The sequence below is a fragment of the Camellia sinensis genome, chromosome 7, assembly GCF_055761805.1.
Source record: "Camellia sinensis isolate YWXY chromosome 7, ASM5576180v1, whole genome shotgun sequence".
NCBI lineage: Eukaryota > Viridiplantae > Streptophyta > Magnoliopsida > Ericales > Theaceae > Camellia > Camellia sinensis.
The window spans coordinates 64,418,242-64,443,759 of NC_138967.1; the positions used below are offsets into that span (position 1 = coordinate 64,418,242).

General features: G+C 39.1%; 1 protein-coding gene across 1 annotated transcript; it reads left to right on the forward strand.

Moving 5' to 3' along the window:
- The first annotated feature begins 550 nt into the window (after positions 1-550).
- On the forward strand, positions 551-21,423 carry LOC145795854 (uncharacterized). The gene is made up of 3 exons (XM_082880782.1): positions 551-2,568; positions 2,776-2,946; positions 21,063-21,423. The coding sequence occupies exons 1-3, from the start codon at positions 551-553 to the stop codon at positions 21,421-21,423; spliced, it is 2,550 nt and encodes an 849-aa protein (XP_082736908.1).
- The last annotated feature ends 4,095 nt before the right edge of the window (positions 21,424-25,518 follow it).

The window sequence follows — 25,518 nt, forward strand, 5'->3', positions numbered from 1 at the left end:
TTAGGTTAGAATTCATTAAATAATATAACAAATCACATTTCTCAATTACCAAATACTCTGTATTTTATTTTACCCAATAAAAAAATTGAAAAAATAAAATAGAAAAGAGAATGAAAAGTGTAACCCTCTCCCTCGAGCTACTCCTCAAATCAACCTTCAGACAGTGCCCAACACATCTTTTAAGCTTTCCACATCATTTTTTTGCATACATGAGCATATTTTTCTAGTCATTCTCTTTATTAACCTCACAATTATTAACTAATAAATCTCACTTACAAAATTTATGTACGATAGTAATAAATTTAATAATGCAAGTTTTTCTTAATAAATTAAAATTTTCAAGAATTGTATATGATTTCTATGTCTCAATCTATGTATTAGATTAAAAACATATTAATACTACACACATATAATACTATTGTATATAATATAAAACATAATTAGCTCAGTCTATAAAGTGGTGGCAAAAGTTCTGGCCAACAGGATGAAATTAGTGTTGCCAAAAATTATTGATAGAGTCCAATCAGCATTCCTAAGTGGCAGGAATATTATGGATGGTGTTCTTGTTGCAAATGAGATTGTGGATTGGTGGAAGAAGACTAACAGAAAGGGGCTAATCATTAAGTTGGATTTCGAAAAAGCCTATGACACTGTTAACTGGAATTTCCTCATCCAAATGCTAGAGAATTTTGGTTTTGGAACTACTTGGACCAAATGGATAAAAGAATGCATTTCTTCTGCAAGAGTGTCAATTCTTGTTAAAGGGTCACCATCACCAGAGTTTTGCCCTCAAAAAGGTTTAAGGCAAGGTGACCCTATATCCCCTTTCTTGTTTAATGTTGTAGCTGAGGGTCTGAATATGCTCATATCAAGAGCTAAAGATATGGGTCTGTTTAGAGGTATATCTGTAGGTGCTAATGGGTTGAATATATCTCACTTACAATTTGCTGATGACACAGTGCTATTCTGTGAGGCTGAAGGGTCACAAATTTTGGCTATAAAAAGAATCCTTAGGTGTTTTGAAGTAATTTCAGGTCTAAGGATCAATTTTGCTAAAAGTGTTGTGTGTGGGGTGGGTGTGGCAATTGCGGAGGTTGATGAGTTTGCAAGGAAATTGAATTGTCTAAGCTCGAAACTACCATTGAAGTATCTAGGATTACCACTGGGAGCCAGCCCTAGCAGGAGTTTGACTTGGAGGCCAGTTGTAGAGAATTTCAAGAAAAAGTTATTTGGGTGGAAGAGAAGAGTGTTATCTTTTGCTGGTAGAGTCACACTCATTAAGTCTGTGTTGTCTGCTTTACCTGTGTATTACATGTCTCTCTTTAAAATACCTGAGTGTGTCGCAAAAGTGATGGATAGGATTCAAGCATCATTTTTATGGGGTGATTCTGAGCGTAGTAGGAAGTTGCATCTAGTTAGGTGGAATGAAGTGTGCATGAGTTTGAAACAAGGAGGGCTGGGGATCAAAAACATCAGGTTAGCCAATGATAGTTTGCTTTTGCTTTTAAAATGGTGGTGGCGATATGGGCAAGAGGACAAGGCACTGTGGAAGATGGTTATTTGCGAAAAGTATGGTTCAGTTGGGGGTAGATGGTTCCCCGATAAGGATGTTCACGATCCCATATCCCAGACTTGGAAAGACATCTTATCAGTGGCCCAAAGGAATGGCAGTATTCTCCAATTTTACAAGGACAATGTGGAAATCTTAATAGGTAATGGACAAAGAATCAGTTTCTGGAGAGATAATTGGTTGGGTTTAACAAATCTTTTCTGCCAATTTCCTAGATTGTTCCAGTTGGTTAATGATAAAGAGATTTCCTTGAATGGTCAAGTAGCCAGAAGAGATAGTCAATCTGGATGGTTTTTCAATTTCAAAAGACCACTTCGGGCTTGGGAAGAAGGTGAGTTGGTCAGATTAACCACTGCTCTGGGGTCAGGACCTCTTTTAAGAAGTGATGTGGCTGACAGGTTGGGGTGGAAGGCTGCTCAGTCAGGTATGTTTAAGGCTAATGCTGTTTATGCTTGGGGCATGCTCAATGATGGTCCCACTCACAGTTCAGTTGATCTTATCTGGAATAATTTCTCCCCACCGAAGGCAAAAATTTTTTCTTGGCTAGCTTGGAGAGGAAGGCTGAAGACTAAAGATTTGCTTCATAGGTTTGGAATTTTAGAGGGGGAAGATGTCCTCAATTGTATATTCTGTCGTGAGGTTAGAGAATCTATTGACCATGTTATGCTTCATTGTTCTTTTACTTGGAAAATTTGGTCTGATATTATTGATTGGTGGGGTATTCAGTGGGTCATTCCCAGATCCATAGATGGCCTTTTACTCTGGTGGATGGGTTGGAAGTTTAGGAAGAAAGTTAATCTGGTATGGAAGGCTCTTCCAGCAGCAGTGTTGTGGTCTGTGTGGAGTTATAGAAATGAGTGTGTGTTTAAGGCAGTCCAGCCCAATTATCAGGTTCTGTGTGAATGTATCAAGGTGAGGTTAGCAATTTGGATGAGATCCCAGTTCAGGGATGCTTCATTTTCAGTCAACGATATCGTGTTTAATTTTTCACAAGTCAGGTGCTGTCTAGGATCTCAGTGGTGAATTCTGCTCTGTTACAGGGTGTTATCTACTAGTTAGGCTGCTGTTATGGTGTTATATTGGTCTGGTGGTGGATATATAGGTAGATGCGGGTCAAGTTCTGCTGGTTGCAAGTGTTGCTGGTTGAAGGGGGTGCCTTGAGGAGTGGTGGTTGAGTGTGTTTGTGTTCTGGGTATTTATCTCAGAAAAACAGTTGTCTGCTCTGGTGTTGAGCCTGCTGGAGATTTTTTTACTACTGCTGTGCTGTTGAGCTTGCTGGGTTGGGTATGCTCCAAGATGGTGGCTGTTTGCTACTTCTACAGCTTGGGTGCAGCATGGATGGACTGCATATTGGTGCAGCATAGCAGCCTGGCTGTGTATTTTGATCTGTTATGCTTGTTGGTGTAGCATAGCAGCTTTGGTTTTTAGTCTGATCTGTCACCATGGGTGGATTGCTGGCTAAAACAGACTCTGATCTGTTTGGGTGGTGTTTTTTTTGTTCTGTTTACTCTGCTGGTTTGTGAGGTCCGGGTTGTGTGGTTTGGTTTGGTTTTTGGTCTGTCTCTTTCGTTGGTTCCTCACCAACCTTGGGGTGCTAGCAAATGATAGGATGGGTTCTTTGGTGCCAACCTAGTTGGGATCATTTACCTCATTGTGATGCTCCTGCACTCCTCTTTTCTTTATTGGTGTAATTTCTTTCGTACCTTGTACTAGCTTTTACATCAATGAAGTTTCTTTTTTTGCTGATAAAAAAAAAAAAAAAAAAAAATTACATGCAATGTTAAATGTTTTAAGCATTCGATTATGTACTGCACTTATATCACAATTTAATTGCCCATAAACAACACACACACACACACACACACACACAAAAACTCTTCTTACATATGACGGTGACTCATTTATAACTTTTTGTTTTGTTTTTTATTTTGTGTCTTTTTTAATGATTGTTACAATTTATTTGTTTAACTTTATTTTGTTATTAAATTTCTTTATATGCGTATATTTTTTATTTGTTGCTCAAATAGAATAGGACTTTTAAGTTGTCTATAAGATCATTAAGATTTCAAAATTATTGAAATTTTGTTAACTAATAGATTAGTTGTTTAAATTATTATTATTATTTTGTCCATTGTTCCTCCATCCAACTCAATACACCATTGCCTTGAATTTATTTATTTATTTAAAAAATCTAAGAAAACATCCCTTTTTGATAGAGATAGTATTTCATTAGGATTATACATTTTCATTTTTGTACTTTTTTTAATGAATTATATTTTTGTACTTTTATTGGTAGATAAACCCTCTACTAAAATGGGAAATAAGTTTTTTGAGATACGAAATAATGAAAGCTATAAAACCAAAATGTATAAGTAATACAGTAAGACTATAGACCCAGAAAAAGTATCCAAAATCATCAATGTAAGGTTAAGATTCATTGCATACATGAACCCCACAACACAATAATTAATTTCAACCACACATACTTTCATGGTAACTTTCCTATCTCTTTTTTTCTAGGGCAATTGAGTTACTGTAACTAATAGTATAATCCAAAAAATATATATACATAAAATTGTATAACTTTATGCAAATATTATAAAATGAGATACCTAGATGGATCCTCTATGTAATGCCCCGAAATTTAATACAATAAACCATCCATAACGGCAATTAAATGACAATATAAATCCGACTATAATATCCTTCTATTATATGAGACATAGTTATACAAAAGAGGAGACACTTGCAAATATACATTCATAAGTCCTAACATTGAATCTATAGCATGTGCCAACAACAAAAATATGAGATAGAAGTTAAACAAATAATAGAAATGTCCTGAAGGTTACAACTTTCCAAGACTGTTCTTGGTTATATTAAAATGGATTTAAATCCAATACAAGTGAAGCCCTAGGCTTGTACAAAATACTAACAACAAGTAAACAAAATGAAGCTCTTGATCCAATCCTCCCAAGCTACTGCCTTGGCGGAGGCATCTTTCCAACACCTGAAAATAGTTTTCCTATATAGGGTGAGTCAAAATTCAGTAGAAATAATCTAACACAGTATATAAATCTTAACAAAAATATAAAATTTTATGCACATGCGATGTCCTTATCAAAACCTTTTACATTTTATTTCCAAAAACAATGCCATGCCCAGTTGAGTTCACAATTCTCGAGTCATACTTTTTATAATAGAAAACAAAGGGAATATCTCAAACCAGTACAATCTCTCACAGATATTTCGTCCGCAAAAAACTGTCAAACGACACCCATGTAAATATAGTCTATACAAACACTACTATTGTCATTTTACAGATATTTCTTCCATGGGAATCGACACCTATGTATATGCTCGTTTTTCGAGACTTTCACTTTGGACACACAAGCCAATTTAATTTGGTGATACACACCTCTTTCCAATATTCACCCATTTTTCTCAAGTTCATATACATATGCAATGTATTAAATGAGCAACAATGTTGAATGCACATGAATGAGAAATTAATTTCAATTCACCTAATCAACATACAATTTCTACAACAATTATAGCTATCCTCCACCAATAGCCCAAAAAATATAAAAAATCTCCAATACAAATAAATTTTCTAAATTTCAAGGTGAGTGATAATACATATCTAACTCCACCATTCATATCAATATCCATCCAATTTCACATTTCTAACATTAATTACATTTATTTATACAAAATAAATATTTGAAACATTTAGGTCAAACCCCATTTTTCTTCCAAAATCTAATCCAAGTATCAAAATCAATAATTTTATCACAACTCAACCTTATTTCTACTCCCACAATCATTTTTCCATACATCCATTTGAAACCCCTCTTTTGATTTTAAACCAAAACCCTAGGTTTGTTCAAAATCCTCCAAAACCATAAGATTATTTATGAAAAACAAGTAGCTAAGTTAAAAATCATAAAAGAGCGTAGAAAATCCCTACCTCGAAGCTAAAAAACCAAGTAGAGAGTAGAGAAACCTGAAAGAAGCCGAAATTCAACTCTATTCAGATGAAAACAAAGCTCTAGGTGAGCTCTACCTTTTTAACAAAGGAAGTAGGGTAGAGAAATGGATAGATCTTGATGTATTTGTAAAGAGATAAGTTCTAGAGAGAGAAGCTCTAGATTTAGGGTTTTGAAATGTTTAAAGAGAGAGAGAGAGGGAGAGAGAGAGAGAGAGAGGTGAAAAAGTGATGTAAAAAGCGACTTTTACGAACTAATATACGCACAGTCCACTCGAGCGCAAGATGTGTCACTCGAGCAGCTAGACACAACAAGTTGTTCCACTTGAGCGCAAGAAGCTTCGCTCGAGTACAAAATACATACTCCCAGTATATAGCGATTCTGGTTTTGACTCGACCCTTGTTGTAATCTGGATTCGGGTTTCTTGGTTTCATATTGTTGAGTATGTCTTGCTTATCTTCTTTTCCCTTAAACTTGGTTTTGGTATTGTTGTGGCTGTGTTTGGAACAGGTTGGTTGGTCGTTTTCCCAACTCTTGTTGCCTAGAATTTTGCTCTTCCGCACGAGTGACACTACTAGGAGAGTGTATTCTACGCTCGAGCGGGTGTGCACTCGAGTGATGTTTTTCTATTTGCAAAACTACTGGACATGTGTATTCTGGCTCGAGCGGACATTTCTTGTGCTTGAGCGAAACAACTTGTTGTGTTTGATGCTTGAGCGTCAACTCTTACGTTCGAGCAGACTATGCGTATATCAGTTCGCAGCAGCCTCATTTTACATCACTTTTTCACATCTTTTTCTACCAAAACCCTAAATCTAAAGCTCCTCTCTCTAAAACACACTCTCTCTTTACATTTTCACCTAGTTCTAGTGATTTCTCCACCCATTCGCCTTTGTTAAAAAGAGAAAGCATCTCAAGATCTCCATTTTGATCCGAATAGAGTTGGGTTTGAGCATCTTTGAAGTTTCATCTTTGTCTTGCTCCTCTTCTCTCTTTGAGGTAGGGATTTTCTATACTTTTATATGGTTTTTAACTTAGTTATTAGTTGCTGTGTAACAATGATGAGATTTAAGAGTATTTTGGAACAAACCTAAGGTTTGGGATACAAAATCAAAAGAGGGGTTTCTAGTAAATGTGATATAAATGGTTATGGGCTTTGAAAATGAGGTTATATTGTGACAATATAGTTGATTTTTGGCATTTGAGTTGATATTTGGAAAATATGGAAGTTTGCTCTAAAATGCTTCAAATATTTATTTTGTATAAATAAATGACATTGGTATTGTAAATGTGAAATTGGATGGACGTTGATATAAATGGTAGGGTTGGATATGTATTACCTCACACCTATGAGAACTTGAATGAATTATCTGTCTAAAGATTGAATATCTGTTTATAAATATTTGTATTGGGCTATCGGTGAAGGATAACTATGATTATTGTAGAAATTACATGATGATTAGGTAAATTGAAACTAATTTCTTGTTAGTTGTCATTGAATATGACTATATTTTAATACATTATATATGTATGATGTTTGAGAAGAGAAAGGGGGTGTACTCCATGTTTGGGAGGAGATAGGAGATGGACTTCATTGAATTAAGTTGGCTAGTGTGTCTAGGGTGAAAGTCCCAAAATCGCGTGTATACATGGGTACCGATTCCGCAGACGAAATTTTCGTAAAATTGCAAAATTGAAGTGTTTGTGTGATAGTTGTGTTGATTTGGGAACCACTGAGTTGTGGTCTTAGTTGGGTTGTCTGGAAGATAATAAAGTCAACTTATGAATTGAGATAAAATAAATTAACTTGAAATGAATTGAAAGAAATGGATTGAGTTATAAAATTTGGTTCTTTATGATCATGTAGTAGATATATGTTTTGTCACAGGCATTGTATATGCACATTATACTTATATCTTTATTAAGATTTATATATTGTATTAGATTGTTTCTACTGGGCTTTGCTCAACCTAATTGGGAAAAACCATTTTCAGGAGTTGGTGATATGCTGCCACCAAGGCAATAGCTTGGAGGGACTTTGGAGCAAGAGCTTCCTCTTGTGTATTCTTTTCTGTATAACTAGGGGCTTTATTTGTTGTCACGACCCAAACCCGCCCCTATGGGTTTAGCACCGTAACCGGCTAGTAATCCGTGATTACCAAAGGCCTGCTTAACAGTAAAGACAGTAATACAGAGTAAGGGGCTGGCGGAAGTCAAAACAGTAAATAAAAGGTGTCCAATGAGCTGTGACATTCTGAATGCAAAAAGACTTTCCCGAACATTTTCACATTCAAACCAAAACAGTATATACATACATCATATACAGACATTCAGGTTAGGGACTAAATCCCTAACATAACAGTATAGTGCAAGTCTCAACATTTATTGCAGACCAGAGGCAAAAGGGGAAATCTAAAACACCCCAAACCCGCCTTGGCTTTGACGCACTCGCAACCTCGAAGTGAGGCACAATGGTTGGCTTTGACAAAACAGGAGCTTAGCCTGACACTCCTAGCATCGGTCCGGTGCCTGGACATCTACATATATATACAAACAGTGAGCTAAAGCCCAGTGAATAACAGTTATGTAAAGAGGTTAAGAATGAATGCCCTTTTAGTAATTAAACAGTCATATCAGTCGTTGAGAAACCATAACAGTCATATGTGGTACATCCCATAGCAAAACAGTACAGTAGGTCTTAACAGACCGAACAGTCAGTTGATGGCCATCATAACAGTAACAATAGTGGTTCCAACTTAGGAACCGACAGAGATCTCTGTGACAGTAGCAGTAACAGTAAGTAGCTAAGGATGCCACGAATACAGTTTACATATAGGACAAACATTCGTTCATTAAACAATAATGTTTCAGTAAATAGAACATTTGATCATTCAGGAAATATTCATAATTGAACATATCTTTACAATATTGTTACTCATAGAGCACTGAGCTATAAGCAGCTAATGAGTGTCCTCGGATGCCAACCCTACATAGTTACAGAACGAACACACACTAAGTTACACACTTGGGAATCAACAACTTAGTCCCTATCTTGACTCGGTGTGGCTCTACATTAATATCCTCATTAAGATGCCTTAAACATGGCCTAGGAATGCCTAGGATGGAAAGAGGATACAAAGATGCACTTTAAAACACTTTTCAAAATTTTCAGAAAGCAGGGGTCTCGCTCGAGCGTGGCTTTCTACGCTCGAGCGGACATGCAGACAAAGGATCTCTGCTCGAGCGTGACTTCCTTCGCTCGAGCGGATTGTAAACTTCATGAAAAGTGCTGGATGCGTGCAATTCACGCTCGACGGACGCTCGACCTTCGCTCGAGCATGAGACTCAGGTCCTCGCTCGAGCGTGAACTCTTTTGCTCGAGCGGACTTTAAAACACAAGAACTTCTGGGTACATGCATTTCACGCTTGAGCGCAATTTTCCACGCTCGAGCGGAAGTGCACGACTCAGAGGGTACGCTCGAGCGTGGGTCCAAAATCTGGAATTTCTAGATTCATCCCCAAGCACAAAACTCAAGCATTTAAGCCTCAAACTCGATCCTTTTGGGCTAATTTTCTGGAAAAACACTTTAAACCCATAATACAACATGTTTCAAAGATAAATTTTGTAAAATCAAGCCCAAAGGTAAGTCAATTGAACACCAATTTCAAATAAACTTTAAGAACAAGATGTACATTTAACATGCATGTGTTCAATTGAATTCAAAGCTACTAACACATGACCAAATGCAAGCTTTAGCTCAAGAACATGATGAACTCGTGGACTACAACTAGAAAGTGGACATGCATGTGGAAATTCATGAAGAACAACCTCAAAATTCAAGAATATGTACATGCATGCATGGATTAAGCCTCAATTCAACACTTTAAACCATAATTTGACCCTAACCTCCAATAATCCCATGAACCATGCAAGAACAACTCAAATGTACAAATGAGAGGATGAAATCTCTACCTTAGGTCTTGAATTCAAGGTACACAAGCTCAAATATGCAATCTCTCTTCATGTCTTCTAATTTTCCAAGCCAATTCTAGGTGAACTCAACTATTCTTCCAACTCTCTAGCTCTCTCTCATGTTTGGTCTAGGAAGTGGCTAAAGAAATGTTATGTCAGGAGTTAGCCTAGAATCACCCACTCAATGACATAAATGCAAATAACTCAAGTCGATGTATTTTAACTTTATTTAATCTAATTTAATCATACCAAATCACATTTCAATTAAATCTACCATAAAATCACATAGATTCTAATTAACATAAAACACCAATCAATTTCAGATTCGGTTGCCGATAAGGCCTTCAATTCGCAATTCGAAATTAAAACACGAACATATCAATTTATGACAAACAGATAAAAAATGCAATTAAGCAACATACTCATGCGTTCAGTCCAGAATTTCAGTCCGTTCAATTACTTATCATGCTTAATCATAGATTAGCATTAATCAGAGGTGAGGGTTATCACATTTGTCACCAAGCAATGACTTGGAAAGATGTAAGCCTTTAGGGCATATAAATATCTGTTTAGCTTTCATTTCCCTTTACTACTTGTAACACATGTTGTAGATTCATGATGAGCTATTTATGAATGTATGATGCATGTGTCATTTTTGTATAATCAGATTAATGAAAGTTTATTATTTCAATTATGTTGTCTTGCGTTAATTGTGTTGGGTTGGATTATTGTAATTATTTCGAGGTGTTACAACTTGGTATCAGAGCGTACAGGGTTTGAATACTTTGGGTACGTGGGTAGTGGTTAGTACCACAATGGGTTTGTCTTGCTTGCTAGAGACTTTAGTATGAATGAGGTGTGCTTATATGATAACAAGTTTATGTGATTATACGGGAACGAGATTTAATTTCTAGGATGTTGGTCGAGTCCACGAGTTTCTAGAAGTCCTACTGGAAGAGTACTTGATCACTGTCGTTTCTAATCGGAACTCCCGTAATGCCGTAGGACGATCATTATTCGGAAATGAAATTCGTATGTGTTTACGTGACTACGTGTTTATGTGTAATGAATTACTGTTGTCCACCGTGTTAGGACGCGAGTTAGCTTCGGTACATTTGTAAATGTGCCAATCTCTTTTGTTACCCTCATTAGGATATTAGGTCGAGGACGTGGCGGTGATAGGTATGGTAATCCTAGGAGGCACGAGGCGCCTTTACCAGATGATATTCTGGCATAGGAAGAAGGGGTTGGGCAGGCCAATGTGGCTGAACTGGTCGGTCAACAGACCATGGGTGCCTTAGCTCGCGAAATGGCCGGAGCATTACGGGAATCCATGGACATTCTCAGAGCTGAGAATCAAGTTCAGGCCCAAGTAGCTAAAGTAGGGTCGTCTTTTTTAAAGAAAGTTTTTTCGGTCAAATCTAGACTAGTTTTTGGGTGATCCCAAGGAGCCACTGAAGGCAGATGAGTGGCTAAAACAGATGGTGAAGACGTTTGAGATGCTCGGCATTGAAGACGGAGGTTTGAGAGTGACCTTGGCGTCCTTCCCGTTGAAGAGAGACACGGGTCAATGGTGGAAGTATGTGCGAGGGCGCATTGGAGGGACTAACGCCTTCTAGGATAAGTTTTTGCCTTCCACTGTTAGGGAGAAATTGAGTAACTAGTTCTCTAAGTTGGTACAGTTGAACACACCAGTGGCCAAGTTCGAGGCCACATTCACCAGTTTGTTGAGGTTTGCACTGGAACTCATGGCAACTGAGGAACGCCGTTGTTTGGAATTTAAGAAAAAGTTAAGGACCAGACTCATGTTCGGAGTGGCCGGGTCTATGATTAGAGATTACAGGCGCTTTGTGGAGGCGGCGACCCATCTTGAGACCATTATACAGATGGAGGAGGAAAGAATGAGGGGCTCTAAGAGGAGTCAAGATAATTAGGGGGACATGAAGAGGTAGAGGGGTTCTAACCCCCAGTCATCCTAGGGAGGGCAGTCGAGGTCCACTTTTCCAGTACCGAGTTTGAGTTCTGAAAGAGGCGGTCAGGGAGATGTGACTTGTTACAAGTGTGGTCAGTTGAGGCACAAATCTCCAGCTTGCTTGCAGAGAAGAGGAGGGCAACGGTCTGTACCATCATCGGTTCATTCTCAGAGCCAGAGTCAGAGGAGAGGGACAGAGCCAGAGCTCAGTTGTTATCAATGTGGGCAGGCGTAACACATGAAGAGATTTTGCCCTTAGTTGGGTGGCACATCTGGTGCATCTAGTTTGAAGCAGATACTGAGCCACCAGTCTGCACAATCAGCATAGGCCTCGAGGGCCAACCAGGGAGCCTCGTTGGCTCAGTTAGTACATCAGACATATGCTCCAAGGGAAGCAGGTTGATTAGAGGCCAACAGGGCATGTGAATGTTGTTATCGCGCCAGATCTAGTACCAATGCCTTCGGTAGTGAGAGGTACTTTCTTGTTTTTCAATTCGGTTGCTAATGTGTTGATTGATACAGGTGCATCCCATTCATTTATTTCTTCTGCATTTGCATCAGTTTTGGAATTAGAGTTGGCTCAGTTAGCATCTCCTCTCTGTGTAGAGTCACCTATTGGTGGTGAAATTTTTTTAAAGTAAAGGTGTAGGGGTTGTGACATAAAGGTTACCGGTCACCGAATTTCTTTTGCATTTGTATTGATTGATATGTCTAGCTTTGATGTTATTTTGGGTATGGACTAGTTGTCTTCATATTGGGCTATTGTAGACTGCTTCCGGCAGAGGGTTACTGTATGTTCCCTGAATGGTGATTGCTTTTACTTTTTGGGGGACTGAGTGGATAGAGTCTTATCACTGGTATATGATTCACGTGGGTAAAGTGAGCTATGTTGCGTTCTTGCCAACTTCCTGAGTACTGAGTGTGATGAAGACCGAGTTGAGTTGCCAAGAGTAGTTTGTGAGTACCTGGATGTTTTTTCGGATGATCTTACCAGTTTACCACCTCACCGAGAGATCGAATTCTCTATTGAGTTAGTGTCTGGCACGACACCGATTTCTATGGTACCGTATAGATTTGTACCAGTCGAGTTGAGTGAGTTGAAGATTCAACTCCAGGAATTGTTAGATAAAGGTTTTATTCGCCCTAGTACTTCACCATGGGGAGCACCGGCTCTTTTTTCCAAGAAGAAAGATGGTGCTTTACGACTTTACATAGATTATTGGAAGTTGAATTAGGTAACTATCAAGAACAAGTACCCAATGCCTCATATAGATGATTTGTTTGATCAGTTGAAGGGGTCTTGTTTCTTTTCTAAGATAGACCTGAGATCAGGTTATCACCAATTAAGGGTAAGAGAGGAGGATATCCTGAAGATGACATTACATACGCGGTATAGCCATTACGATTTTCTAGTGATGCCCTTTGGGTCACCAATGCACCAGTGGTGTTTATGGACTTCATGAACCGGATCATTTGTGTGTTCTTAGATCTTTTTTGTGGACGACATCTTGATTTACTCAATCTCTGAGGAGGAGTACAAGGAATATTTGCAGGTAGTACTTGAGTTACTTAGAGCCCACAAGTTGTATGCTAAGTTTGGGAAGTGTGAATTTTGGCTGAGAGAACTTAAATTCTTAGGTCGTGTGGTATTTGGGGAAGGGGTGACTGTAGATTCATCCAAGATATAGGCAGTGCAAGATTGGAAACAACCTAAAAATACTTTTGAGATCCGTAGTTTTTTGGGATTAGCCGGGTATTACTGTCGGTTCGTGAAGGATTTCTCTAGGCTAGCCTCACCGTTGACTAGACTGATAAGGAAGTGAGTTAAGATTGTATGGAATGAGACTTGTCAGAAGTCGTTCCAAGAGCTCAAGGATAGACTTACCACTGCTCCAGTATTGATTATTCCAGAGAGGGATTTAGGCTATTCAGTGTACTGTGATGCCTCACGGGAAGGTTTGGGTTGTGTTTTGATGCAAGAGGGGAATGTAGTAGCCTATGGCTTGCGGTAGTTAAAAACACATGAGAGAAACTACCCTACTCACGACCTAGAGTTAGCGGCGGTGATCTTTGCCTTAAAGATTTAGAGACATATGTACAAAGACGAAATGTACAGTAGCCATAAATCATTGAGAGAAGATAGATTGAAAAGAAATCCTCGAAACATATCATTCTCTTCTAATTTTCTCGACGAAATGTACTATTCCATCGATGACGGGCACGAGAAATGCCAAAAAAAAGTCACTGGAGGAGTCTTCAATTGTTGTTTCTTCGTCCTCGACACTACTGCGATGAAACAATAAGTCCTCGCTTTTCCACAACATTTTCAAAGAAAAAATTCGATAAAGAAGAATTTCATCCCGACACAGTGAAATTTCTCTGATTTCACAAAGAAAATGTGAAATTTCTCTGGTATGATCATAGAGAAGTTTCATCGAGGGACTTTAGCTTATAAAAAATACATATTGGATCTCTCTTACTATTCAACGTTGGAAAGGGATGTTTTACTAATTTTCCCATTTTAAAATGGCTTTTTGAACATTTTCCTCACGTTTTCTCATACAATTAAAAAATTCATTCTTAATTTTTATTATCTCTTAAAATGGTCAAAAAGTCATTTTAAAATGGAAAAATTAGTAAAACATCCCTCTTCAACTTTGAATATTAGGAGAGATCCAATATGTATTTTTTATTAGCTAAAGTCCCTTGATGAAACTTCTCTATGATCATACCAAAGAAATTTAAAAATTTCTTTACGAAAACAGAGAAATTTCATTGTGTTGAGACAAAATTCTCCCTTATAGAATTTTTTCTGTGAAAATGTTGAGGGAAATCGTAAACTTATTGTTTCACCGCAGTAGTGTCGTGGACGAAGAAACAAGAATTGAAGACTGCTCCGATGACTTTTTCTTGGCATTTCTCAAACCTGCCATTGATAGAATAGTATATTTTGTCGAGAAGATTGTAAGAGAATGATGGGTTTCAAGGATTTCTTTTCAATCTATCTTCCCTCAATGATTTATGGCTACTGTACATTTCTTCTCTGTACATATATATATTTTTATGCATGTCCAGTATATATATAAGTTTCTTAAATAATAAAGAAAAAGAAGAGAGAGACATGACTAGTAGAGAGGGGATCAAATGATGAACTGAGAGAAAAATTAAAGAACAAGAAAAAAAGATTTGGGCGATTGGTGTTTTGTAGAGAGAGAGAGAGAAAAACATATCTTTCTCTTTACAAGACACCAATCTCCCAAATCTTTGTCTCTTGTTTTTTGTTTCTTGGCTCTGTTCGTCAATTGATCCTCTCTATACTAGTCCCGTCTTTTTCTTTTTCATTTTTCTTTGTTATTTAAGAAACTGATATATATACTGGACATGCACAAAAATACATATATGTACAGATAAGAAATGTACAGTAGCCATAAATCATTGAGAGAAGATAGATTGAAAAGAAATCCTCGAAAGCCATCATTCTCTTCTAATTTTCTTAACGAAATTTACTGTTCCATCAATGGCGGGAACGAAAAATGCCAAGAAAAAGTCACCGGAGAAGTCTTCAATTCTTGTTTCTTCGTCCTTAACACTACTGCGGTGAAACAATAAGTCTTCGATTTCCCTCAAAACTTAGTGTCGGATGAAGAGATTGAGAGCATAACGGAACCAGAATTTAAAGAACTTGAAGAGGAACTGAAGAATAGAGCAATTAGTGTCGCGATTTGAGCACCAATTGGAATGATACATTTGAATAGTAGGAGAGATCCAATATGTATGACCATAGAGAAATTTCATCGAGGGACTTTAGCTAATAAAAAATACATATTGGATCTCTCATAATATTCAAAGTTGGAGAGAGATATTTTACTAATTTTTCAATTTTAAAATGGCTTTTTGACCATTTCAAATGATAACAAAAATTAAGAATGGATTTTTTAATTGTATGAGAAAACGTGAGGAACATTCATTAAGAAAATTTTTGAGCTTTGCTAAGAATATGAAATTAATCTTATTCCATGACTTGAATCAATAAAATTTTAAAGTTAATTTAAAAAATCATATTCATTTTTCATTTAAAAATTCGAAAAACATTAGTATATCTTGATTATATTTCCTCTTTTTGTTTTTTGAGGGATAACAAAGTCATGGCAATAGTGTTGAGGACGAAGACATGGCGAGCCTTCGCTGAGCATGTCTCCTCGAGAACTGGATGGAAAAGAAAGTTCACAACAAGCCTTCTGGTCAACGATGCCATTTAGTGCTGAAATCGCAATACTATTGCTCTATTCTTCAGTTCCTCTTCAAGTTCTTCAAATTTTGGTTCTGGTGCGCTCTCAATCTCATCCTCCGACACTGAGTTTTGAGGGAAATCGAGGACTTATTGTTTCACTGCAGTAGTGTCGAGGACGAAGAAACAAGAATCGAAGACTTCTTCGGTGACTTTTTCCAAGCATTTCTCATTCCCACCATCGATGGAACGGTACATTTCGTCGAGAAGATTGGAAGGGAATGATGGGTTTCGAGGATTTCTTTTCAATCTATCTTCTCTCAATGATTTATGGCTGTTGTACATTACTTCTTGGTACATATATGTATTTTTGTGTATATCCAATATATATATCAGTTTCTTAAATAATAAAGAAAAAAAAAAGAGAGGCATGACTAGTAGAGAGAGGATCAAATGATGAACAGAGAGAAGAAGCAAAGAACAAAAAAAAAAAAAAAGATTTGGGCGATTGGTGTTTTGTAAAGAGAGAGAAAAACATATCTTTCTCTTTACAAAACACCAATCTCCCAGATCTTTTTCTATTGTTTTTTGCTTCTTCTCTCTGTTCATTATTTGATCCCCTCTATACTAGTCCTGCCTTTTTCTTTTTCTTTTTTCTTTGTCATTGAAGAAATTGATATATATACTGGATATGCACAAAAATACATATATGCACAAAGAAGAAATGTACAGTAGCCATAAATCATTGAGATAAGATAGATTGAAAAGAAATTCTCGAAACCCATCATTCTCTTCTAATCTTCTCAACGAAGTGTATCGTTCCATCGATGGCGGGAACGAGAAATGCTAAGAAAAAGTCACTGGAGAAATCTTCAATTCTTGTTTCTTCGTCCTCGACACTACTGCGGTGAAACAATTAGTCATTGATTTCCCTAGAAACTCAGTGTCGGAGGATGACATTGAGAGCGCACCGGAACCAGAATTTGAAGAACTTGAAGATGAATTGAAGAATAGAGCATTAGTGTCGCAATTTCAGCACCAATTGGCATCATTGACCCGAAACCTTGTCGTGAGCTTTCTTTTCCATCCAGTTCTCAAGGAGACATGCTCGGCAGAGGCTCGCCATGTCTTCGTCCTCAACACTGCTGCCATGACTTTGTTATCTCTCAAGAAACAAAGATAGGAAAATATAATCAAGATGTAAAATTATTTTTTGAATTATTTAATTTAAAAATAAATATGATTTTTTAAATTAACGTTAAAATTTTATTGATTCAAGTCATGGAATGAGATTAATTTCATATTTTTAGCAAAGCTCAAAAATTTTCGTAATGAATTTTTCTCAAGTTTTCTCATACAATTAAAAAATCCATTCTTAATTTTTATTATCTCTTAAAATTATCAAAAAGCAATTTTAAAATTGGAAAATTAGTAAAATATCCCTCAACATTGAACAGTAGAAGAGATCTAATATGTATTTTTTATTTGTTAAAGTCCCTCGATGAAACTTCTCTCTGATCCTACCAGAGAAATTTCAAAATTTCTTTGTGAAATCAAAAAAATTTCTCTGTGTCAGGACAAAATTTTTATTTATCGAATTTTTTTTGTGAAAATGTTGAGGGAAATCGAGGACTTATTGTTTCACCGCAGTAGTGTCGAGGAAGAAGAGACAAAAGTTGAAGACTTCTCCGGTGACTTTTTTATGGCATTTCTCGTTCCCGCCATTGATGGAACTGTACATTTCGTTGAGAAAATTGAAAGAGAATGATGGGTTTTAAGGATTTTTTTCAATCTATCTTCTCTCAATGATTTATGGCTATTGTACATTTCGTCTCTGTACATATATGTATTTTTGTGCAAATCTAGTATATATATCAGTTTCTTAAATAATAAAGAGAGAGAGAGAGAGAGAGAGAGAGAGAGAAAGAGAAGACAAGTAGAGACGGGATCAAATGATGAATAGAGAGAAGAAGCGAAGAACAAGACAAAGATTTGTGCAATTGGTGTTTTGTAGAGAGAGAGAAAAACATCTCTTTCTCTCTCTCTACAAAACACCAATCTCTCAAATCTTTTTGTCTTGTTTTTTGCTACTTCTCTCGGTTCATCATTTGATTTCCTCTATACTAGTCTTGCCTTTTTCTTTTTCCTTTTTCTTTTTGATTTGAGAAAATGATATATATACTGGACATGCACAAAAATACATATATGTACAGGGAAGAAATGTACAGTAGCCATAAATCACTGAGAGATAATAGATTGAAAAGAAATCCTTGAAATCCATCATTCTCTTCTAATTTTTTCGACGAAATGTACCGTTCCATCAATGACGGGAACGAGAAATGCCAAGAAAAAGTCACCGAAGAAGTCTTAAATTATTGTTTCTTCGTCTTCAACACTACTGTGGCGAAACAATTAGTCCTCGATTTCTCTCAAAACTCAGTGTCGGAAGATGAGATTGAGAGCACACCAGAACCGCAATTTGAAGAACTTGAAGAGGAATTGAAGAATAGAGCATTAGTGTCACGATTTCAGCACCAATTGGCATAGTCGACTAGAAACCTTGTCACGAACTTTCTTTTCCATCCAGTTCTTGAGGAGGCATGCTCGGCGGAGGCTCGCCATGTCTTCGTCCTCGACACTTCGGCCATGACTTTGTTATCCCTCGAAAACAAAGATAGGAAAATATAGTCAAGATATACTAATTTTTTTGAATTATTTAATTTAAAAACAAATATGATTTTTTAAATTAACTTTAAAATTTTATTGATTCAAGTCATGGAATGAGATTAATTTCATTGTTTTAGCAAAGATCAAAAATTTTCTTAATGAATTTTCCGCACGTTTTCTCATACAATTAAAAAATCCATTCTTAATTTTTATTATCTCTTAAAATTGTCAAAAAGCCATTTTAAAATGGAAAAATTAGTAAAACATCCCTCTCCAACTTTGAATAATAGGAGAGATCCAATATGTATTTTTTATTAGCTAAAGTCCCTCGATGAAACTTCTCTATGATCATACCAAAGAAATTTCAAAATTTCTTTAGGAAATCAGAGAAATTTCACTGTGTTGAGACGAAATTATTCTTATCGAATTTTTTCTATGGAAATGTTAAGGGAAATCGAGGACTTATTGTTTCACCGCAGTAGTGTCGTGGATAAAGAAACAAGAATTGAAGACTTCTCCGGCGACTTTTTCTTGGCATTTCTTGTTCCCGCCATCGATGGAATAGTGTATTTCGTCGAGAAGATTAGAAGAAAATGATGGGTTTCGAGGATTTCTTTTCAATCTATCTTCCTTCAATGATTTATGGCTACTGTACATTTCTTCTTTGTAAATATATGTATTTTTATTCTTGTCTAGTATATATATCAGTTTCTTAAATAATAAAGAAAAAAAAGAGAGAGATAGACTGGACTAGTAGAGAATGGATCAAATGATGAACAGAGAGAAGAAAAAAAGAACAAAAAAAAAGAGATTTGGGCGATTGGTGTTTTGGTCTCTCTCTTTACAAAACACCAATCTCTCAAATCTTTTTCTCTTGTTCTTTATTTCTTTTCTCTATTTATCATTTGATCCCCTTTCTACTAGTCCTGTCTCTCTCTTCTTTTTCTTTATTTTTAAGAAACTGATATATATACTAGACGTGCACAAAAATACATGTATGTACAAAGAAGAAATATACAGTAGCCAAAAATCATTGAGAGAAAATAGATTGAAAAGAAATCATGGAAAGCCATTGTGGAGAGGTGGTTTGGAAATACTCTTCTGATCCTGGGGAACGCTCGTGATCCTCTTCCGGTCACCTGAAAAGGAATATACACTCCGGCAGGGGTGCCGGAATCAGCACTCCGACGGACAAGTCAGTAACCACACTCAGGAATACTTATATTCTAAGTTAAGAACTACAATTCTCACATACCTTTCTTAGTCTGTTGTTTCTTTATTTATACTTGTTTCTTGGGTCTCATTGCTAGGCCCACTTGTCGCTCATTGTCCTCTTATTTACTCGGCTCCATGGTTCAGTATCTGTTCGGCCCATCTATTATATTCGACATCCTTATCGTGCAGAGTAGAACCGTGTAATATATGTCTTCTAGAGTATGCTTCTGATTATTCCAATTATTCGGCTCCCACAATTGCCCTCCAAACACCTCACTAGCATCAGTTAGTCAGCATGTTTGGCTAGAAGTCAAAAAATTCGGCGGTTAATCCTCTTCCCGATGCGTGTCAGAACGCGTGTGTGCTTTTTGGTCATTGTAATGCTTTCCCGCCCCATTCGTGCTTCTCTCGCATTTATTACGATTTGAAACTTAAGTCCCTTCGAAACCATGCTTTTTGAACTTCCTGGACTGCCAGTCGGTATCTCTTCTCCGACGCATTTTCTGCAACTCTTATCCGTTCTCTCCTTGTCTCCTTTGCCTTTCGTAAGTTTTCTTCTCGTCTCCTTGCAATCCTATTTTCCGTATTTATGTTTGATTTAGGATATCCTTGAGTCCTTGCTAGAATGGCTAAGCATTTGAAAGACCTCATTTCCGGGGGTCGAATTTCTGGGTTCCGAAAACATTTTTTTATTCCTGAAGATGTCCATCTTGCTCTGGTAACGGATAATACCCTTGATATGGAGAGGGACGACCAAAATACAATCGTCTTCCCTCTCCTATCTATTGCGGAGGGTGGAGTTCGCTTTTCCTTACACCCATTTCTTAGGGCCGTCCTTTGCTATTGGAGTCTGATTCCTTCGCAGCCCCATGTAAACTTTTTTCGAATCATAATGGGAATCGTAGAGTTGAACCGGCGTCTCAAGATCAACCTCGGCATTCCGATGATTCAGCACTGCTATGCTTTAGCCAAATCCTCTGGCCGGCTCGGGCGCTACTTTCTCAAGGCCAAGCACACCGACCATCACTTGGTGATGATGCTTGCCAGCTCTGGCAAACGAGTTAACGATGTAATGGTCAATGTCCGAGGTAACTGGGAATTCGGCGAGGGCGAAGATCGCCTGGACCCTATTCCTAGTCAGAGGGGTGAACCAGGTTACCGTATAACTCCTTATTTGTTGATCTTTCTTTCATGCGGCGTTTTCTCCAAGCCTTACCCTTTATTCTTGCAGGCAATAAGTTGAAGAGGATTTTGACCTCGGCTGACGACGCAGTCCTTGCAGAAATTAAGATAGCACTAAAGTACTTTGGCCGTCCGAACGTACAGAAGCAAGGGAGAGCCGCCTATATTCTCCTACGGTACGAACCTACTTATACCACATTCTCGGCCGCGGACGATATTCCGATCGCAACCGGTAAACAGCACCTTACGGCTCTTGTCTTCCCCAGCTTCAAGATCCTCTGGCAAATTGGTCTTGAAGATTTTGATTCGGAGCAAGACTTAGAGCTGGTGGTCGAAGTAGTTGCCGAATCAACGAAGGTGTTCGCTACGAAGGCTGAAGAAGCCCTCAAATCAGCGTTTGCGGCAGCCGATCTTAACGAGCCTAACTCTCCGTCCACTACGGGTCGGATGGAGTTTTCCTTCAGAGACATTTTTATAAACTTGGGAGATCTACCTGGCACTTTTTCTAAAAGCATGGCTGGGGAAAATCTCACGCAGATGGCGAGAAAGAGAAATGCCGAGAGAATGGCCGCCCGAAAGAAAGATGAGGCTGCTCGTTCTGAGCCTGCGCCGGTTGAATCTATATAACCGGTTACTGGAGAAGAAACGACTCAAGTTGTTGTGGCCGAAATGGAGGGAGCTAAACGGCAGGTTACAGAAGAACAACTAGTTTCAAAAGAGTGGGGCGACAAACGTTCCGCCAAGGGAGAGGCCGGCTTAGAGGATAGCCCTGCTGACAAACAGCCTTGCTTAGAGGAGTCCGACGTGGTTGTCCCCTTCGTTGTTCAACCAAAGATCAAAGACACGCCAATCTCTGCAGACGCATCTGCCATGAAGGATCTAGCCGTGCCATTGAGCTTGGCCACCTCAGTTTCACTACCGGCTGACAAGGCCACCTTTCGAGAATAGTCGAATTTGGTAGCTATAGCGTTTGCTGCCCAATCAGCCCTTCTGGTATGTATACGACACTTTTGTTTTTGCTCGTTTGGTTTGGTTTGCGTACGACGTTGCTTGATGTGGCGATCCAAACTTGTTTTGCAGACGGTTGGAAGGATAGCCGAACTAGGCCGCCAACAGCATGATGCCGTTGAAAGAATTGGCTGCTTAAAGGTTGAAGCTGAGGGTGAAAGAAGTAGGGCCGAGTTCCAGGCAATGAGAGCCGCAATGGAAAGTGCTCGAGCCGAAGCTGAAAAGGAGAGGGCTCGGACTGCTGACCAGCTTAGATCTGAAGCCAAGGATAGGGCGAACGCGAATGAGGAGTCGCTCAAGTTAACCCAGGAGGCGCTTTCCAAGGCAGAGGCTGAGTTAGAAGAATTGAAGGCGGCCAAGGAAAAAGCCGAATCTGAAGTTTCTACGGCGCTAGAAGCTGGGAAGAGCGCCGCCTTGAAGGAATATGTAGATGAGGTCCCCAAATTTGAGAATCGAGGATTCAAACATGGGTGGCTCAAAGCCCTTGCTTCCGCTGGAGTTACATTGGTCTTGCCAATTCCATATGAGCAAGTGGACGTTGAGCCACTTGAGTCTGATCTCGAGGATTGATCTGGGAGACATTCTAGTTTTATTATGTATCTTTTATTTCGATGTATGTTTATGTTTAGTGGATCCTTGTTAGTTCAAGGTAATTTTCATGTATAAATTAGTTACTATCTGTACTCAATTTATTAATGAAAATTTCCTTCCCATTTCACTATTATTTGTACAAAGTTTCTGATATTAATGAAGAGTTTTGCCTTCCACTACTTTGGATAAAATGATTACTGTCTGTTGTGCCTTCTAACCAGCAATTGGAATCAGTGTAATCTTGGCAATTATATTAGTTAAACTTTAATTTATCCGTACAAGTAAACGGCCTCTTGGTGTCGAATAGGACTAGTAAATCGATTCGTGAAGTGGCTGCGGCACTCGAGCCGGATAGATTGATGAATCTGCCCTTGCCCCAGCTGGTTCGCGAACATTAAACGCCGAATCATACAATATTTATTAGTCAATTCGTGAAGAGGCTACGGCACTCAAGCCGGATAGATTGATGAATCTGCCCTTGCCCCGCTAGTTCGCAAACATTAAACGCCGAATCATACAATATTGATTAGTCGATTCGTGAAGCGGCTGCGGCACTCAAGCCGGATAGATTGATGAATCTGCCTTTACCCCAGCTGGTTCGCGAACATTAAACGCCGAATCATACAATATTGATTAGTCGATTCGTGAAGTGGCTGCGGCACTCAAGCCGGATAGATTGATGAATCTGCCATTGCCCCAGCTGGTTCGCGAACATTAAATGCCAAATCATACAATGATTAGTCGATTCGTGAAGCGGCTGAGGCATTCAAGCCAGATAGATTGATGAATCTGCCCTTGCCTTAGCTGGTTCGCAAACATTAAACACAGAATCATACAATATTGATTAGTCGATTCGTGAAGCGACTGCGGCATTCAAGCGGGATAGATTGATGAATCTGCCCTTGCCCTAGCTGGTTCGCAAACATTAAACGCCGAATAACAGTGTGTGATGGGGGCACGACTGGGTCGGCGCCGGGTTGTTGAGGTTTTGATATTAATGAGATTGCCTTGGTGGTGCTGCCCTCGTAGGGAACAAATGAATGAAGGTCCTATTTACGTGCTCAGTGAGCAACTCAGTTCCAGGTCTTTGATGAAGAATAAACGAGCGCGAATGTCGAATAGACTGTTTTTTAACAGCAAAGGGGAAGTGAGGACACTAGCGGAGCTGGGAGGAAACATGGATCAAAGTAGCGAACCTTCGCGGGCGGGAGGCAGGACTTCGAGGGATCGAGAGAGATGTGGATCTCCTCGTCGTCGAAGTAGGTCGCCTAGAGAGGACAAGGAGCCACAAGGAAAATCCTCGTAACCTCATTCTGAAAGGGAGCCCGGTGCGAACCCACGCCCATTGAGCTTCGCAGTCTTCGTGGGAAATAAACCCATGACAGATGCGGACTCGATCGTTCGAGATTCAAGTGTGGCGGTCGAATTTGCTCGACAGATTTTTCCTCTCGAGGTCCAGCAGTCAATGGTAGGTCGGCAGGACTTCGAAGTGTCTCGTGAAGGCATTCATGGTGCGGTGAAGGGGCTCTACACCGCCTACGAAATCGGTATGCACCTCCGCACTGCCCGCCGAGAAATAGAGAAGAGGGATGAACGCATCCGAAACTTGGAGGCTCACGCGGAAGAGGCTGAACGCGAGCTAAGTAAGGTCAAGGTCATTCACGAACAGCCCGTCAGACAGGCTAACCCAATTGTGGAAGAAAGGGTCACCCAATGACTTATCAGTACGGCGTTCGCCGATCGAGATACGGCGAGCATGTTCGTGATGGAATCCGCAAAGGGGAGGGCCTATGAAAAAGGCTTCCACGATGGCCGAAAAGTTGGGATACAGAAGACCAAGGAAAAACTCACCGAGGAAGTTTGCCGATGCGAAAATCGTGAATTTAAGCACGATTGGATCAAGGCGCTTTAGGCTGAAAAAGCTCTCCGAACAATGGGCGTCGACTCGGCATTGCCACTGTACCAACGTAACCATGTTCCATTTGCCGCCTTTGAAGTCGAGCAGAGTGAAGATGAGGGAGACATTGTGTAAAATCACTCAATGTAACGTTTGAACGTGGATCGCGTTCATAACTATGTAATTATTGCCTGATTAAATAAAATGTCCTATTTTAAAATTTTCATTGTAATTTGTATTCGGCACACACGTGTTTGCATGTGTTTCATTCATAAACATTGACCGGCCCGAGTCAGCTAGTCATTTTAATTCCGAACGGTTATATGCCGGCTTGTCATGAGCACTCTTCATTAAATATATATTTTGCATGTGTTACGTGCGGTCAATCGCGCCGATGAGGCTCCGAATTCGGAGGCTCAACCGGCCCAAAGGCGGCATGCACCAGGGACTCCGAATCCGGAGACAGTCGGCGCATGGAGTGGCTATGGCTAATATCGCTCGGCGTCCGTCTTTTGGACTTCAATGTTAATGAAATCGCCTCGGGGCCACCGCAAGGTGTTTCGAAATAAATCACCTCAGATTTTTCGCTCTGGAGGCTTCGCTTACTGTGCTCAAACTCGATTTAAAATGATTTTGTTGCATGCGGTTAGATAAGTGTGAATGTCGAATGGAGTTTTTCTTCAGCAGCAGAGGAGAAGCTTGGACTCTGGTTAAGCTTGACATTGTAATGAATCGCAGCAGAGAACCCACTCACACGGGAGTTAGGGCGTTCAAAAGATGAGAAAAATGTCAGCCTCTAAGTCGTCAAAGCAGATCACCTCGAAGGGACAAACAGCAATGGTGAAGTTCTCCGCAATCGCGACCGAGAAATGAGGCTGACGTAGCGCCGCGACTGTTGGGTATTATTGTTTTCGTAGGGAATTCCTTCCTTGTCTTGGATCTTGGCCTTGACATTGTCTATAGTGTCAAAGGGCCCAGCCTCAAGGGTGATTATCTCGTTGGTGTGAATCGTGGATTCTAGCGCGGCCAGATCAAGGCATTTCAAGTTGCGGGTGCTCTCTGATCAGCGGGCGTTGATTCGGCGCTGCCGCTCGTTCCAACGCGACGCCGTATAAGAATAGATATTGTAATGCTTCGAACGCGGATTGCGTTTTTTGTAATTACTGTTTAATCGAATAAAATGTTTCATTCTAGAAGTTTATCTCATTCTAAATTTTTGTATGCTT

Bases quoted from the DNA above. Each gene is read 5' to 3' on its own strand.
- LOC145795854 (XM_082880782.1), top strand. From the start codon at position 551: ATGGATGGTGTTCTTGTTGCAAATGAGATTGTGGATTGGTGGAAGAAG. The intron at 2,569-2,775 runs GTGCTGTCTAGG...TATTTATCTCAG, and splicing joins TTTAATTTTTCACAAGTCAG to AAAAACAGTTGTCTGCTCTG. The intron at 2,947-21,062 runs GTATTTTGATCT...TGTCTTCCCCAG, and splicing joins CAGCATAGCAGCCTGGCTGT to CTTCAAGATCCTCTGGCAAA.